Source organism: Trichophyton rubrum, assembly GCF_000151425.1.
Source record: "Trichophyton rubrum CBS 118892 genomic scaffold supercont2.15, whole genome shotgun sequence".
NCBI lineage: Eukaryota > Fungi > Ascomycota > Eurotiomycetes > Onygenales > Arthrodermataceae > Trichophyton > Trichophyton rubrum.
Genome location: NW_003456414.1, coordinates 114,057 through 125,587, shown reverse-complemented (window position 1 = coordinate 125,587; position 11,531 = coordinate 114,057). Strand labels below are relative to the sequence as shown.

The window sequence follows — 11,531 nt, the reverse complement described above, 5'->3', positions numbered from 1 at the left end:
GAAAAGGCCGTACCCCCCTATGCACATTCTACTAAACGCCGTCACCTCGAAAAAGGCGAATCAACAAAGAGGAAAAAGTAGAGAAATGGTCGGGACTCGTAATGACCGAAGGTGACTAAAGATAAATTTGTAACATTGCCTTGGGCTGGCTGACGGATTTTCCGCAGTCAGCGACAACGCATTTCGCAAACGGTTTGGTTTTTGTATCCGGGGGTGGGTCAGGCTTCTTTGCTCGAGACGAGGCAGCTCTATTTTTGGCACATGTACCACAGTAAACCTGTAAAACATAATATTAGTATATGTTGGTAAGTAGGAGGTCTCTATAAGAGCATAGGCCACTCACATGTCCGCAGGCCCTGGAAACCCATATCTGTTTCCCGAGCTCATCCCCAGTCCCGAGCTCACGCTCACAATTTGGACAGACAGCTTCCTTATCCTCTGTGACTGTCCTTGTGAATCCATCAGGAGGCGGCGGGGGTGGCTCATACGAAGGTTCTGTTCTAGGAGCACTGCCGCCGCCAACAAATCCCGTTGTGCTATAATCCAGCTGGATGGCAAAGGGATCGAGTTCCGAAGTCAGGTCTATGCTGTTAGAGAACCATTCTAAAACTGGAAATACAGGGCTTGGTGGTCGACCGGCCCACATGCCTCTTGTGCGTACGGACAGTTCACGGCGTAATGCTTCGTCCCGGTTTAGAGGTGGCCGCTGTAACCCTCTGAACATGGTCGATATATTAGAGCGTCTTGCAAACAGCGACTGCGGAGTATTGCTACCGCTCCGGTCTGTTGTCTGTGATGCGCCTGACCTCACTAACGATCCAAGGAATTGTACCTCCGGGCTCGATGGTTGCCGTGGCTGGTGTCGTTGTCGATGTCGCTGGTGCTGCTGGTGCTCTTGCGGCTGGTGCTCAGACGCACTGTCGTCTTCCAAATCCACTACATCAACCATGATATTTCGTCCGAACCGAGGACCGCGTGTTGCTCTATTCAGCACAGGTTCTACTTCTTGCGCCCCCGGCGTTAGGGCAGGCTGTAATATTGTGTCCGAGTCCTGGGTTAAATCGATAACATCTTCTTGCAGGGAAGGCCGAAGCGTCTGTGATCGGGTTGGCACGCCGGTCGACATGACGGGCCTGCGGAAATCAAACCCGTCGCCTGGATATCTTGCGCGAGGAAACGGCGGAAGCGGTGGCAGGCGGGGACGGGAGCGGTTAACGCCGTTGTTGCTGCTGGTGCTGGTGCTGGTGCTGGTGCTGAGAGCACCGGGTGTATCTACAGAGCTTGACGACTCTCCGCGACGACTCCGGGGCGCCTGGCTTTCGCCATCAGAATGGGGCCCGGAAATCTCTTCGTGGTAGCGCTAGAACAAGAATCAAATATCGTCAGCCTGCTGTCAACTCTCAGGTATAGCGTGGTTGTTGCCGGTGTGTTCGCTTCAGAGGGTTATATTTAGCAACCGGATGTTGGTTGGACTAGCAGGATAACTGCTACTAATATTTTTTTTTTTTTTTTTTTGAGCACCCCGCTAGCAAAGGACCAAGAACTGACCTTCCTCGGCTGCCGGGCGTTAATCGTCTGTCTGCTGGGGCCGCTGTTCATGGTAGGGAGGTCGGCGTCGGCAGCGCAGGTGGGAGCTGGATGCTGGTGAAGGCGACGGCAAGTAAGTAACTAGCAAAGAGTTGGTTGTTGGTGGGAAGCAGGAAACTCCGGCGGAGTGAGCGAGAGACGCTGGGAGTGACGGCGAAAAAGAAGGCTCCCCCATGCGCTTTGTCAGATCCAAGCGAAGCCCGGTACCTAGGTAGCGTTATGGATAGCTTATTTATCTTAAGTATTTCCGCCTCCGTGGCCAGGATGGGTTGGGGGAGGCAGCGCGGCGAATGCTGTGTTGCGGAATCACATCGCTGGCTCAGTGTAAGATTTTATATGAAACTGCGTGCGGTGGCCAGGCGCAGGTTACAGGGCAAGCGGCAACAAGGGCCGCCAAAGGAGCAAAAGGGGAACGGCAGGCTGCAGAGGAGAGGGAAGATCTGCCATTCGGCCTGGCATCAAGCGAGAGTAGCGAGAGCCTAGCAGCGGCCGTCTACCATTCTCATTCACTGTGTGCGGGAATGGTCCAACTCCTTGCAGGACTCGAGCAAGGGGGGATGGGGACTGGCGAGATGCTGTATGAAGCCAGGAGACCCCTAGAATATGCCAGCGATGCTAGACCATGGCCCCTAGGATGAGGGAGAAGCCCAAGAAGACCTTTGGCAAGAATTTTGTTTATATAGGAGTTTGGATGAATATCAATATCAACATCAACAAAAGGGAGTCGGGGGGATTCTCATGGATTTATGGCGATGACATAATCTTAATATAGAAGAGCTATAGACCAGAGAGATGTCCAGTTTGAGCTCCTAGAGAGGCCTGGGAGAGGATAATGGCCAGTGTGAAGGCAGCCAAGGGGAAGGACTAAGGGATATGGGTAGTGCTCAGAGCAAGTTGGTAACTGCAGGAACCGGCCATCCATCCACTATAAGTACACAAGAAAGAGAAACAAGAAACTCCCCATCACATTAGTATAAAATCACTGAGCACTAACTGACACAATAACGCCGTCTCCATTAAGTGACAAGATGCTCTGGGCAGAGGGACCCCAGGCAACTGCAGTGGAAGGCACCGCACTTCGCAACGGCTCTGTCCAGGACTTCGAGGTCTTGGAATACTGCTGCACTGTAATTCCGTTTGGTCCACCGGTAAGGAGGAACTGTCCCGTGTAGTCCCAGCTGATGGAGTCGACCCGGCTACCGGTTTCCAGCACCTTCACGACTGTCGATTTACGGAGGTCCCAGACTGATATGTCGGAGGAGTCCTTCGTCACTGCAGCAAGCCAGGTGCCGTTCTCAGAGAAGTACAGCGCTTTGATGGGACCGGACATGTCGAAGGTAGCTGCGCTGGTGCCGTTCTTGACATCGAATATTTTGATTTGGCCGTCAGCGCCGCCGGCAGCTAGAAGGTGACCATCAGGATGGAATTTGACGCACGACAGAGCTATTTCACCAGTTAGTTATGAAACATTTTGCTGGGGAAAATATGGATGAAGAATGTATACATACCGGCGTCGGTGAATATCTGAGTAATGACGGAAGAGCTCGAGATATCATAGAGGGTGTAGCTCTTGTCAATGCCAACGGAGGCAACAATATCACCGGTTGGATGCACGGCGAGAGCTGCAGCTGTACCGGCATGGACATTGAAGCTGGCAGCCTCTGATTCATTTTCAAAGACCTTCACAGCACCAGTGGAAGTTGCAATGACAGCCTTGTCTCCGACCCAAGCGGAGTCTGTTATGGAACCACTGCCACCCTTTAGAGAGGCCACAACTCGTTTCTCGGGAAGGGAATATATGCCGGCAACACCGTCAGTGCCTCCTACGAGGGCTAGTTCGCCAGAGGGGTTCAGTGATATAGAGTGTCCACCAGGATAAAGGGGCTCGGACGGGCTAGAAGGCTTAAACTCCTGAATAGCTTCACCGGTAGCCCAGTCTTCTGGGATAGGTCGTTTGCGTCGGGTCTTTGAAAGCCTGCAGAGAAAGCCTGTTAGATACGGTTACAGCATGGGATTTTTGGGCAAACCATACTTCTCTTGGGTTTCTTCAATCCTTGAGATGACGCCTTCTGGAAGACCTGTGCTATCCACCTGCATCGCATCTCCAGCTGCAGGAGCACGGCTAGCTCCAACTGATATTTTTGAAAGTGCATCTCTGGCTTCGTCTCGCTCCTTTCGCAGTCTAGCAATCACACGAACAGCAGCATCATGCTGGTACAACGCCGTACTAAGTTCCTGTCGCGTCTGCGCAAGTGTCTGCCGAAGAGTAAATGTTTCAAGGGCCAGGGCGTCCCATTCTTCCTGGAAAACTCCGAGTAACGAGGGGATCGAGGTAAGAGTTGGCGGTCGAGGTCTGGCAATGCGAGCTGACTTCAATTCGACAAGGTCCTCCACGGTATGCTCCTCGCCTGTGATGGGTTCCTTTCCATGCTCGGAAATGTACTCCTCCACCAGACGCTTCTCGAAGACGTTCCCTACTCAGACCGTATGAGTGTACATCCTCAGATAGATCAGTTCGCGAAGCAGGCGGCTGCTTACCACTCTTGCGCGACACCACCGGCACCTGGGGAGCCTCGCCAGAAACTATTTCGCCAAAAGTCAGCTAATTGCTCCCATAAAATGAGCATGTCGAACGCAGGGTAGCTTACTTGCGCACAACATGGCTGATGAGGTTGCTTTGGACCGCCTTTCGAGCTTCTCGAATTCGTTTTCAACTTTGATACGAAATTCCGATCTTGAGGTCTTCCAGTGCTGGGAAGCTCGGCGCTTTTGTATTTCCGCGTCCGGCATCGGGCAACTCCAAGTTCACCTGTGCTGATGGTCAACTTGGAACTCTTTAGGCGTCGTCTACGAAGAACCCCAGTCTGCTAGGGGGCCGATAAATCTGTTCGGAAGAGTCTACAGTTCTGGGGACTTGTTTTACTCGCTATGGGCCGGTGATCGTGTAGCGCAATGCTTGCGATCGATTGCGCGCAGCTAAAAGTTCACATACGCGAGTCCAAGCCATTATGAGCCGTAGGGCTAACAATCTCTCTTATGGTAGATACATTGCCTTTACCTTTTTGGATTTATTGAATGAGACCTCAGTTAGTTAACGTTGTTTTACGTTGTAGAGAAGCCGGAGCCGTCGTTCCTCCGTAAATTGAGGAATGAGTTCGGAGATGGCAGCGACCACCACCGGAGCCGCCCAAATCCACGGCCTGCCAAATCTAAATATGCTGAAGACGAAGATGACGGACCTACCTACGTGGACGAAGATAACGAAGTCATCTCCAAGGAGAAGTATCTAGAGATGGTAGCCGGGCCAAAGGGTGACACTGAAGAAAACGAAGCCACGAAGCCTCCCGCAGATGAAGGAGCCGAGACAGAAAGACGAACTTCCAAATCAAAGCAGAATATGGCGGAGATAGGTGCCTCGAAGAAGAGGAAGCAAGGCAAAGTCATAGGAGGTGGCGATGTTCCTGAAGATCAAGAGACATCTCAAGCTCAGTCCGAAGCGCCGAAGCGGAAGAAGAATACAAAGAAGAAGATCAAGCTCTCGTTCGATGACGAGGAATGAAATGTTGACGCCTTTGAGGGTACCTATTCTCGACTCATGCCGTCTGGGGTGTCCCTGGACATGGTAACAAAAGTCTGCGGATACTTTACCACCGCCACTACAAGGATATATTACACAAGAACAATCTACGGTCGTAATCATGAATAATATCTATTATCTTAGCTTTCGAGCGCCAACTGGCCAACCCAAAAAAAAAAAAAAAAAAAAAAATAACGTCGTTGCTCTGTAACTATGAAACTTTGTCATAGAATTTGTGGTTATTTCTCATAAACAGTCATAAAACCGCAACCTTTTTTGACTCGCAACCAAATATTGAAAATACTTATTTCAAACCAAGGAATAGTTCATTATATAACCGAACTCCTAATATTTCAACTGCTTTCATCTGTATCTATAGAAATATCCCGCTGCGCCTATCCCTTCAGTCTTCGATATTAAATATTTAATTTACGTCATCCGGTGAGCCGCAAAATCCGCACGCGGGATTGACCAGGCCCGCAAGAAGACAGCGACTCGTACCTTTCCTTCTACGCGGACGCAACAGGTAGAAAATTTCGTGCCATATACCAAGATGCCTGTCGTTAACTTGGAAGATCTCGTTCGCCTCCAGCAAAAGGCTGAAGATATCAGAAATGTATACCGAACTGCCCCTCCCCCGCTATGCTGGAGAAAAATATGATACTAATCAACATGGTAGATTTGTATCCTCGCGCATGTTGTATGTGCCCCATTATGCTCCTTGGGCTGATTCAATTTACCATATACCCTAAACTCCCCATATTGATACAGGCTTGCTACAGGATCACGGAAAGACGTCTTTAACGGACAGCTTGATTGCCACAAATGGCATTATATCACCAAAACTGGCGGGCAAAATCCGCTACCTGGATTCCCGGCCAGATGAACAACTACGAGGAATCACGATGGAGTCTTCGGCAATCTCCCTGTATTTCTCGATGCTACGGAGATCTGCTCCCGAAGGCACCCCTGACAAGCGGGAATACCTAATCAACCTGATCGATTCTCCCGGTCACATTGACTTTAGCAGTGAGGTATCCACTGCCTCACGGCTCTGTGATGGCGCTCTGGTTCTGGTTGATGCGGTAGAGGGCGTGTGCAGTCAAACAGTTACTGTCCTACGGCATACATGGGTGGAACGGCTAAAGCCCATTCTCGTTATTAACAAAATAGATCGTCTAGTGACCGAACTGAAATTGACACCCCTCGAGGCGTATTCCCATCTTAGCAAGATCCTCGAACAGGTGAATGCTGTGATAGGGAGCTTCTACCAGGGAGAGCGCATGGAAGAAGATCTTCAGTGGAGAGAAAAAGTTGAAGAACGAGTTAAAGCTGCAGCAATAAAGGAGAAGGATCGGTCAAAAGCTAGTGCCGAAGCTGGCTCTCAAGTCGACGCTGAGACTGCGGAGTTTGAAGAGCGTGATGATGAAGATTTATACTTTGCTCCTGAGAAGAATAATGTTATATTTTGCAGTGCTACCGATGGCTGGGCGTTTACCGTCCGACAATTTGCCGGCCTCTATGAAAAGAAACTTGGGATCAAACGAGCTACCCTGGAAAAAGTGCTCTGGGGTGACTATTACCTAGACCCCAAAACTAAGAGAGTCCTAGGATCGAAACATTTAAAGGGCAGAAGGTTAAGCCCAATGTTTGTTCAACTTGTACTGGAGACAGTCTGGGCAGTCTACAATGCAACTACAGGCGGCGCCAACTCTACGGGGTATGTGTTACATCTTCAACTACATCACAATAACGTGTCTATTCTATCACTCTAACTGCCTTTCTAGTGACCCTGCACTATTAGAAAAGATAACAAAGTCACTTTCAATAAAGATACCCGTACATATACTTCGGTCCCGGGATTCCAGGAACATTCTCTCTGCTGTGTTTTCTTCATGGCTGCCACTTTCTACCGCTGTGCTCGTCTCTGTGATTGAGTACCTACCCAGCCCTATAGATGCCCAAGCGCTTAGACTACCTGATATGATTGATGATTCCCCGGACGCTAGCTATGTTGATCCCAAGGTCCGTGATGCCGTGTTGAATTCCAAGGCAGGAAAAGAAGACCCAATCCTTGGATATGTCAGCAAGATGGTATCCATTCCCGAGAGTGAGCTACCTTCAAAAACACGCAGAACACCTGGCGGGACCATGTCTGCAGATGAAGCTAGGGAAATTGCTCGACGAAAGAGAGAAGAATTTGCCAAACTTCGGAGTGAGGCGAATGATGGAGATGTGTCTGGTCTCACAAATGCTTTGGCAGGCTCACACCTAGACGAGGCCAAAGTAGAAGAGAAGGTGGATCCGGAGCATCTTATTGGCTTTGCACGACTATATTCTGGTACTCTCTCAGTGGGAGATTCAATATATGTACTACCACCGAAATTCTCACCTATGAATCCACGGGCTAGCCCAGAACCGACCAAAGTTACAGTCAAGGGACTTTACCTACTCATGGGACGAGCTCTAGAGAACTTGGAAAGTGTCAGTGCAGGAGTGGTCTTTGGGATTGCTGGACTTGAAGGACACATTATGAAAACTGGCACCCTTTGCAGCCAAATAGATGGAGCGGTGAATCTTGCTGGAGTATCTTTAAGCCATCCGCCTATTGTCCGAGTTGCTTTGGAGCCTGTGAACCCCGCAGATTTGAATAAGATGATTAATGGACTAAAGATGCTTGAACGGAGTGACCCATGTGCACAGTATGAGGTTCTACCCAGTGGAGAGCACGTTATTCTCACTGCAGGAGAATTACATCTCGAACGGTGTTTAAAGGACCTTCGTGAGAGATTCGCCAAATGCGAAATACAAGCTGGAGAATCCATAGTGCCGTACCGGGAAACCATTATCAGCGCTGCTGAAATGAACCCTCCTAAGAACCCAGACCTACCGCGAGGAACAGTTATTGCTACATCCGGATCTAAGCAACTCAAATTCCAAATTCGAGTACGGCCACTTCCTAGATCTATCTCAGAGTTTCTTCTCAAACAAGCAGAGACTATTAAACGGATATATGGACGTCGAAGACACTTATCAACGGACGCTACGAAGGAATCGGATGATGATACCCCTGAGACAGATAGTCCACATGAAGACAGAGAGGAGGGAGCCACTTCTAGTCGCACCACACTCTCTGCTGAAGACTTCAAGAAAGAATTAGAAACTTGCTTCAGCGCAGTAAAGGAAGATAAAGAGGTTTGGGGAAATGCACTGGCAAAGATACTGGAATTTGGCCCTAAGAAAATAGGGGCTAACATTCTTTTTGATACTACCCCTACTGGACGCTACGAAAGATTGTATGTGAACCCCCTTCACCCTCAATATTACTGCAATTGGACTAACATGATCCAGGTTTTCAGACGGTTCAAATAACAAGTCGGTTCGAGATTCTGCATTGTTCTCGGATAAGATATCATATGCGTTTCAACTCGCTACATCTCAAGGCCCACTCTGTCGAGAACCTGTGCAGGGTGTGGCAGTGTTTATCGAAGATGTTACACTCGAGGAGATTGGAGATGAAGAACACACTCGCTTGACAGGAGAAGTGATAAGGCTAGTACGAGACGCCGTATGGCAGGGCTTCCTTGATTGGAGCCCTCGAATTATGCTCGCAATGTACAGCTGCGAGATCCAAGCTACGAGTAAGTGATTTCTGCCCAAAACTTCGTAAGTGGTGGCAACAGGTTAACTAACTTTCTCTTAGCTGAGGTGTTGGGCCGCGTATACGCCGTGGTGACCAGAAGACGTGGACGAATCCTATCAGAAACCATGAAAGAAGGAACGTCCTTCTTCACAATTTTATCCCTTCTACCAGTAGCTGAATCCTTTGGATTCTCAGATGAGATCCGAAAGCGGACGTCTGGCGCTGCGTCTCCACAGCTGATATTTACTGGATTTGAAATGCTTGACCAGGATCCGTTCTGGGTTCCTGCTACGGAAGAGGAGCTTGAAGATTTAGGTGAGTTGGCGGATAAGGAGAATGTGGCCAAGAGGTATATGGATAGTGTTAGGAGTAGAAAGGGATTGGTAGTGGCTGGGAAGAAGTTGGTTAAAGATGCTGAGAAGCAGAAGACGTTGAAAAGATAGGGGGAAGAGGAAAAAGGATATTGCATGTACACGAGCATTAAAAGTAAGCGTTGAATAGATCCACGATGATTATATCATTGGTCCTGAGCCACTTGTTATCGTAAATATTTGATTAGGCCCGTAGTTTGCTCCCGTTTGGTTAATGGGTACCTCCACGAAGTGCTAAGGTTATTACCGTAGCCCAGCATGGCCTTGGCTTGCCCTCTCGATCTCCTTCACAGGAGCTTGCGGGAATAGTGGGTATCTTCAACCTGTCATTTCAGGTAATGTAGTAGGCTACCGCTCCACATCCCGGGCATCATATACATTTTATCGACTGGTTCATATCAAATGCCTACCTGGCTCATCCCTATCAGTCATTAAACCATCTTATCAATAACTTCCATTGCCTGCTCAAAACGGTTTCGCAACCTTCCTCGCCTCACCGATCCCCGTAATAGGATCTCTCATCTCCTTCCAACTAACGGGGAACATCATATTACCTCCCTCGCTCCTCGCCATAACGACTCCAAGCTCATTCCGTGCAGTCGAACAATAATATGAGCTCTGATCACCCACTGAAATCACGTATGCGCGCACAATATCTCCCACCCTAAACATATCCTCCATTACAACGCGGTCCTTTTCGACCGCACGAACATCTTCTTTGCGGATAATTGCTTGGAACCGGAGATCGTCTGCAGTGTTGCTTGTGCTCGTACTATCTGTGCCTGCGGTGGTGATGATGGGAGCCGAAGAGAGGATTGTGCGCATGTTGGTGTCGATGAGGTCGTTGTTTTGGTCATCTACGACCATGAGTATTGAGACTGTTGCCTGGCGCTTCTGGACGCGAGTTACGCGGGCGAGGACAATGGAGTCGACGGCTGGTAGAGTGTTGAATTTTAGAGGGGACTTGGTTTGCTGTTGGTTTTGTGTGGAGTTGGGGGTATCTGTTTGCGGAGAGCGGGATACTGTGAGGATCTTGCGGGGCTTGCGCTTTGGATCTGTTCCCTTATCGTCGGTTTTGAGGATTACTGGGCCGGGTATGGAGGCGCAGATAGAGGAGTCGCGGACGTATGTTCCTGGGCCGGAGCTGAATGTTGAGCTATCGCCGAGACGTAGCCCAGGCACGGCGATGGAAGGGATTCTTGTCGCCATATCTAGCGGAATTAAATTATTTGATGGTATTAACCTTGCAAATAGAAGGAGAGCAACAAGCGAAAGTGATCGCAACGAAGCTGTCAATCCAAAGATCGAGATATCAAAAGGCAAAAAAAGAAGTTTTACCCGAAAACCTAAAGCTTGTTTAAGTTACGGCTTACTCAGCAGAGCGGCATGACGTCATGATGTAAACAACGACAAAACACCAAGTCAAGTCCTTTAATTATAACACCGAGTAGGGAAATACATTACTTTATGTATTTGGATGCAACACTTGAATCAAACCAGCAAGTTGAAGAAGTGCCGCCAAATAATACACACAAGGAATGCTATAGTAACAATCGAGAGAGTGTATATATGGGAGGCTCGCGGTGAGAGGAAGAGAGAGGGTGTTAGGAAGTATATTGGAAACAGTCTTATATAATGGAGACAAAAGGGGCAGAACGAAGACAATGCAGAGCAATATCAATAGAAGAGACAGTGAAAAGAAAAAGGAAAAAGAACGAGAGAAATAGGTTGTTTTCTGAAGAGCCGACCCCGAAACGCCTGGACTCCTTGCCACGATTAAATGAGTATCCACAAAGGAGAAAAAGTAACAAAAGAAAAAAGAAAATAAAAGAAAATGGACTGAAACAATAGGGAATAAGGGGCAAACGATAAAGCTGTAATATAGTTTGGAGAGCGATGTAAATGAGCAAGTAGGTATAAGGGTGCCCGATCAAGGGTGAGAGGATAAGGAGGATGATATAGAGAGGAAGCTGCCGTGGGCATCAGAAATAGGGTCGTTAGCAGTGGGCATTAGTACGTTTGATATGTATCGGGTAAGCATGTTAGCTGTGCTTGGAGTCGAAGCCGAGAAGTTCGAGAGATCTCTGTGCGAGGGCGATGACTTCGGCAGTGCCTTCTTCGCCATCTTCACCTTCGTCGTCAGACTCGAGATTCTTGTTTGCAATCGCGCGTACTAGTTGTATTATATCCTCGGAACGAGTGATAAAGCCGAGAAGTCGTTTGTCTTCCGACTCTATTAGTTGCAAAAGCGTCCAAATTGCGATATGTTGGAAGGTGGGATCTCCACTGGCTAGGAATCTGTTTAGATAGCCGTGAAGTCCGCCGTTTGGTTCGGTCCAATCTCGAACGAAGA

The 11,531-nt window shown here is 48.8% G+C and overlaps 6 protein-coding genes across 9 annotated transcripts in view; 2 read left to right on the top strand and 4 right to left on the bottom strand.

Moving 5' to 3' along the window:
• Positions 1 to 115: 115 nt before the first annotated feature.
• Positions 116 to 1,599, bottom strand: TERG_08494 (uncharacterized protein; the record flags this gene model as incomplete). The annotated part of the gene is made up of 3 exons (XM_003230970.1): positions 116 to 277; positions 344 to 1,360; positions 1,549 to 1,599. The coding sequence occupies 3 exons, from the start codon at positions 1,597 to 1,599 to the stop codon at positions 116 to 118; spliced, it is 1,230 nt and encodes a 409-aa protein (XP_003231018.1).
• Positions 1,600 to 1,973: 374 nt separating this feature from the next.
• TERG_08493 (uncharacterized protein) lies at positions 1,974 to 4,377 on the bottom strand (the record flags this gene model as incomplete). Of its 2 annotated transcripts, XM_003230969.2 has the most annotated exons (5): positions 1,974 to 3,030; positions 3,096 to 3,562; positions 3,620 to 4,061; positions 4,126 to 4,170; positions 4,236 to 4,377. In XM_003230969.2, the coding sequence occupies 5 exons, from the start codon at positions 4,375 to 4,377 to the stop codon at positions 2,567 to 2,569; spliced, it is 1,560 nt and encodes a 519-aa protein (XP_003231017.1). In that variant the 3' UTR covers positions 1,974 to 2,566. The 2 variants fall into 2 exon arrangements, with proteins under 2 accessions (XP_003231017.1, XP_047607559.1); XM_047750588.1 differs by having other exon boundaries at positions 1,974 to 3,562.
• Positions 4,378 to 4,425: 48 nt separating this feature from the next.
• TERG_08492 (uncharacterized protein) lies at positions 4,426 to 5,309 on the top strand. Its single transcript, XM_003230968.2, has 2 exons — positions 4,426 to 4,626; positions 4,701 to 5,309. Exons 1-2 carry the CDS (start codon positions 4,596 to 4,598, stop codon positions 5,144 to 5,146), a joined length of 477 nt encoding a protein of 158 aa, XP_003231016.1. The 5' UTR covers positions 4,426 to 4,595; the 3' UTR covers positions 5,147 to 5,309.
• Positions 5,310 to 6,090: 781 nt separating this feature from the next.
• Positions 6,091 to 11,398, top strand: TERG_08491 (uncharacterized protein). Of its 2 annotated transcripts, none has more exons than XM_047748962.1 (2): positions 6,091 to 8,460; positions 8,516 to 11,398. In XM_047748962.1, exons 1-2 carry the CDS (start codon positions 6,854 to 6,856, stop codon positions 8,811 to 8,813), a joined length of 1,905 nt encoding a protein of 634 aa, XP_047604955.1. In that variant the 5' UTR covers positions 6,091 to 6,853; the 3' UTR covers positions 8,814 to 11,398. The 2 variants fall into 2 exon arrangements, with proteins under 2 accessions (XP_047604955.1, XP_047607558.1); XM_047750587.1 differs by having other exon boundaries at positions 6,091 to 8,805; positions 8,868 to 9,323.
• On the bottom strand, positions 9,644 to 10,387 carry TERG_08490 (uncharacterized protein; the record flags this gene model as incomplete). Its single annotated transcript, XM_003230966.1, has 1 exon — positions 9,644 to 10,387. The coding sequence occupies one exon, from the start codon at positions 10,385 to 10,387 to the stop codon at positions 9,644 to 9,646; it is 744 nt and encodes a 247-aa protein (XP_003231014.1).
• Positions 11,221 to 11,531, bottom strand: part of TERG_08489 (vacuolar protein 8) — a gene marked incomplete at both ends in the record, with an annotated part of 2,240 nt that continues 1,929 nt past the window's right edge. For both annotated transcript variants that reach the window (XM_047748961.1, XM_047750586.1), the window contains one exon: positions 11,221 to 11,468. In XM_047748961.1, the coding sequence (XP_047604954.1) occupies positions 11,221 to 11,468 (248 nt within the window). The remainder of the gene's footprint in view (positions 11,469 to 11,531) is intronic.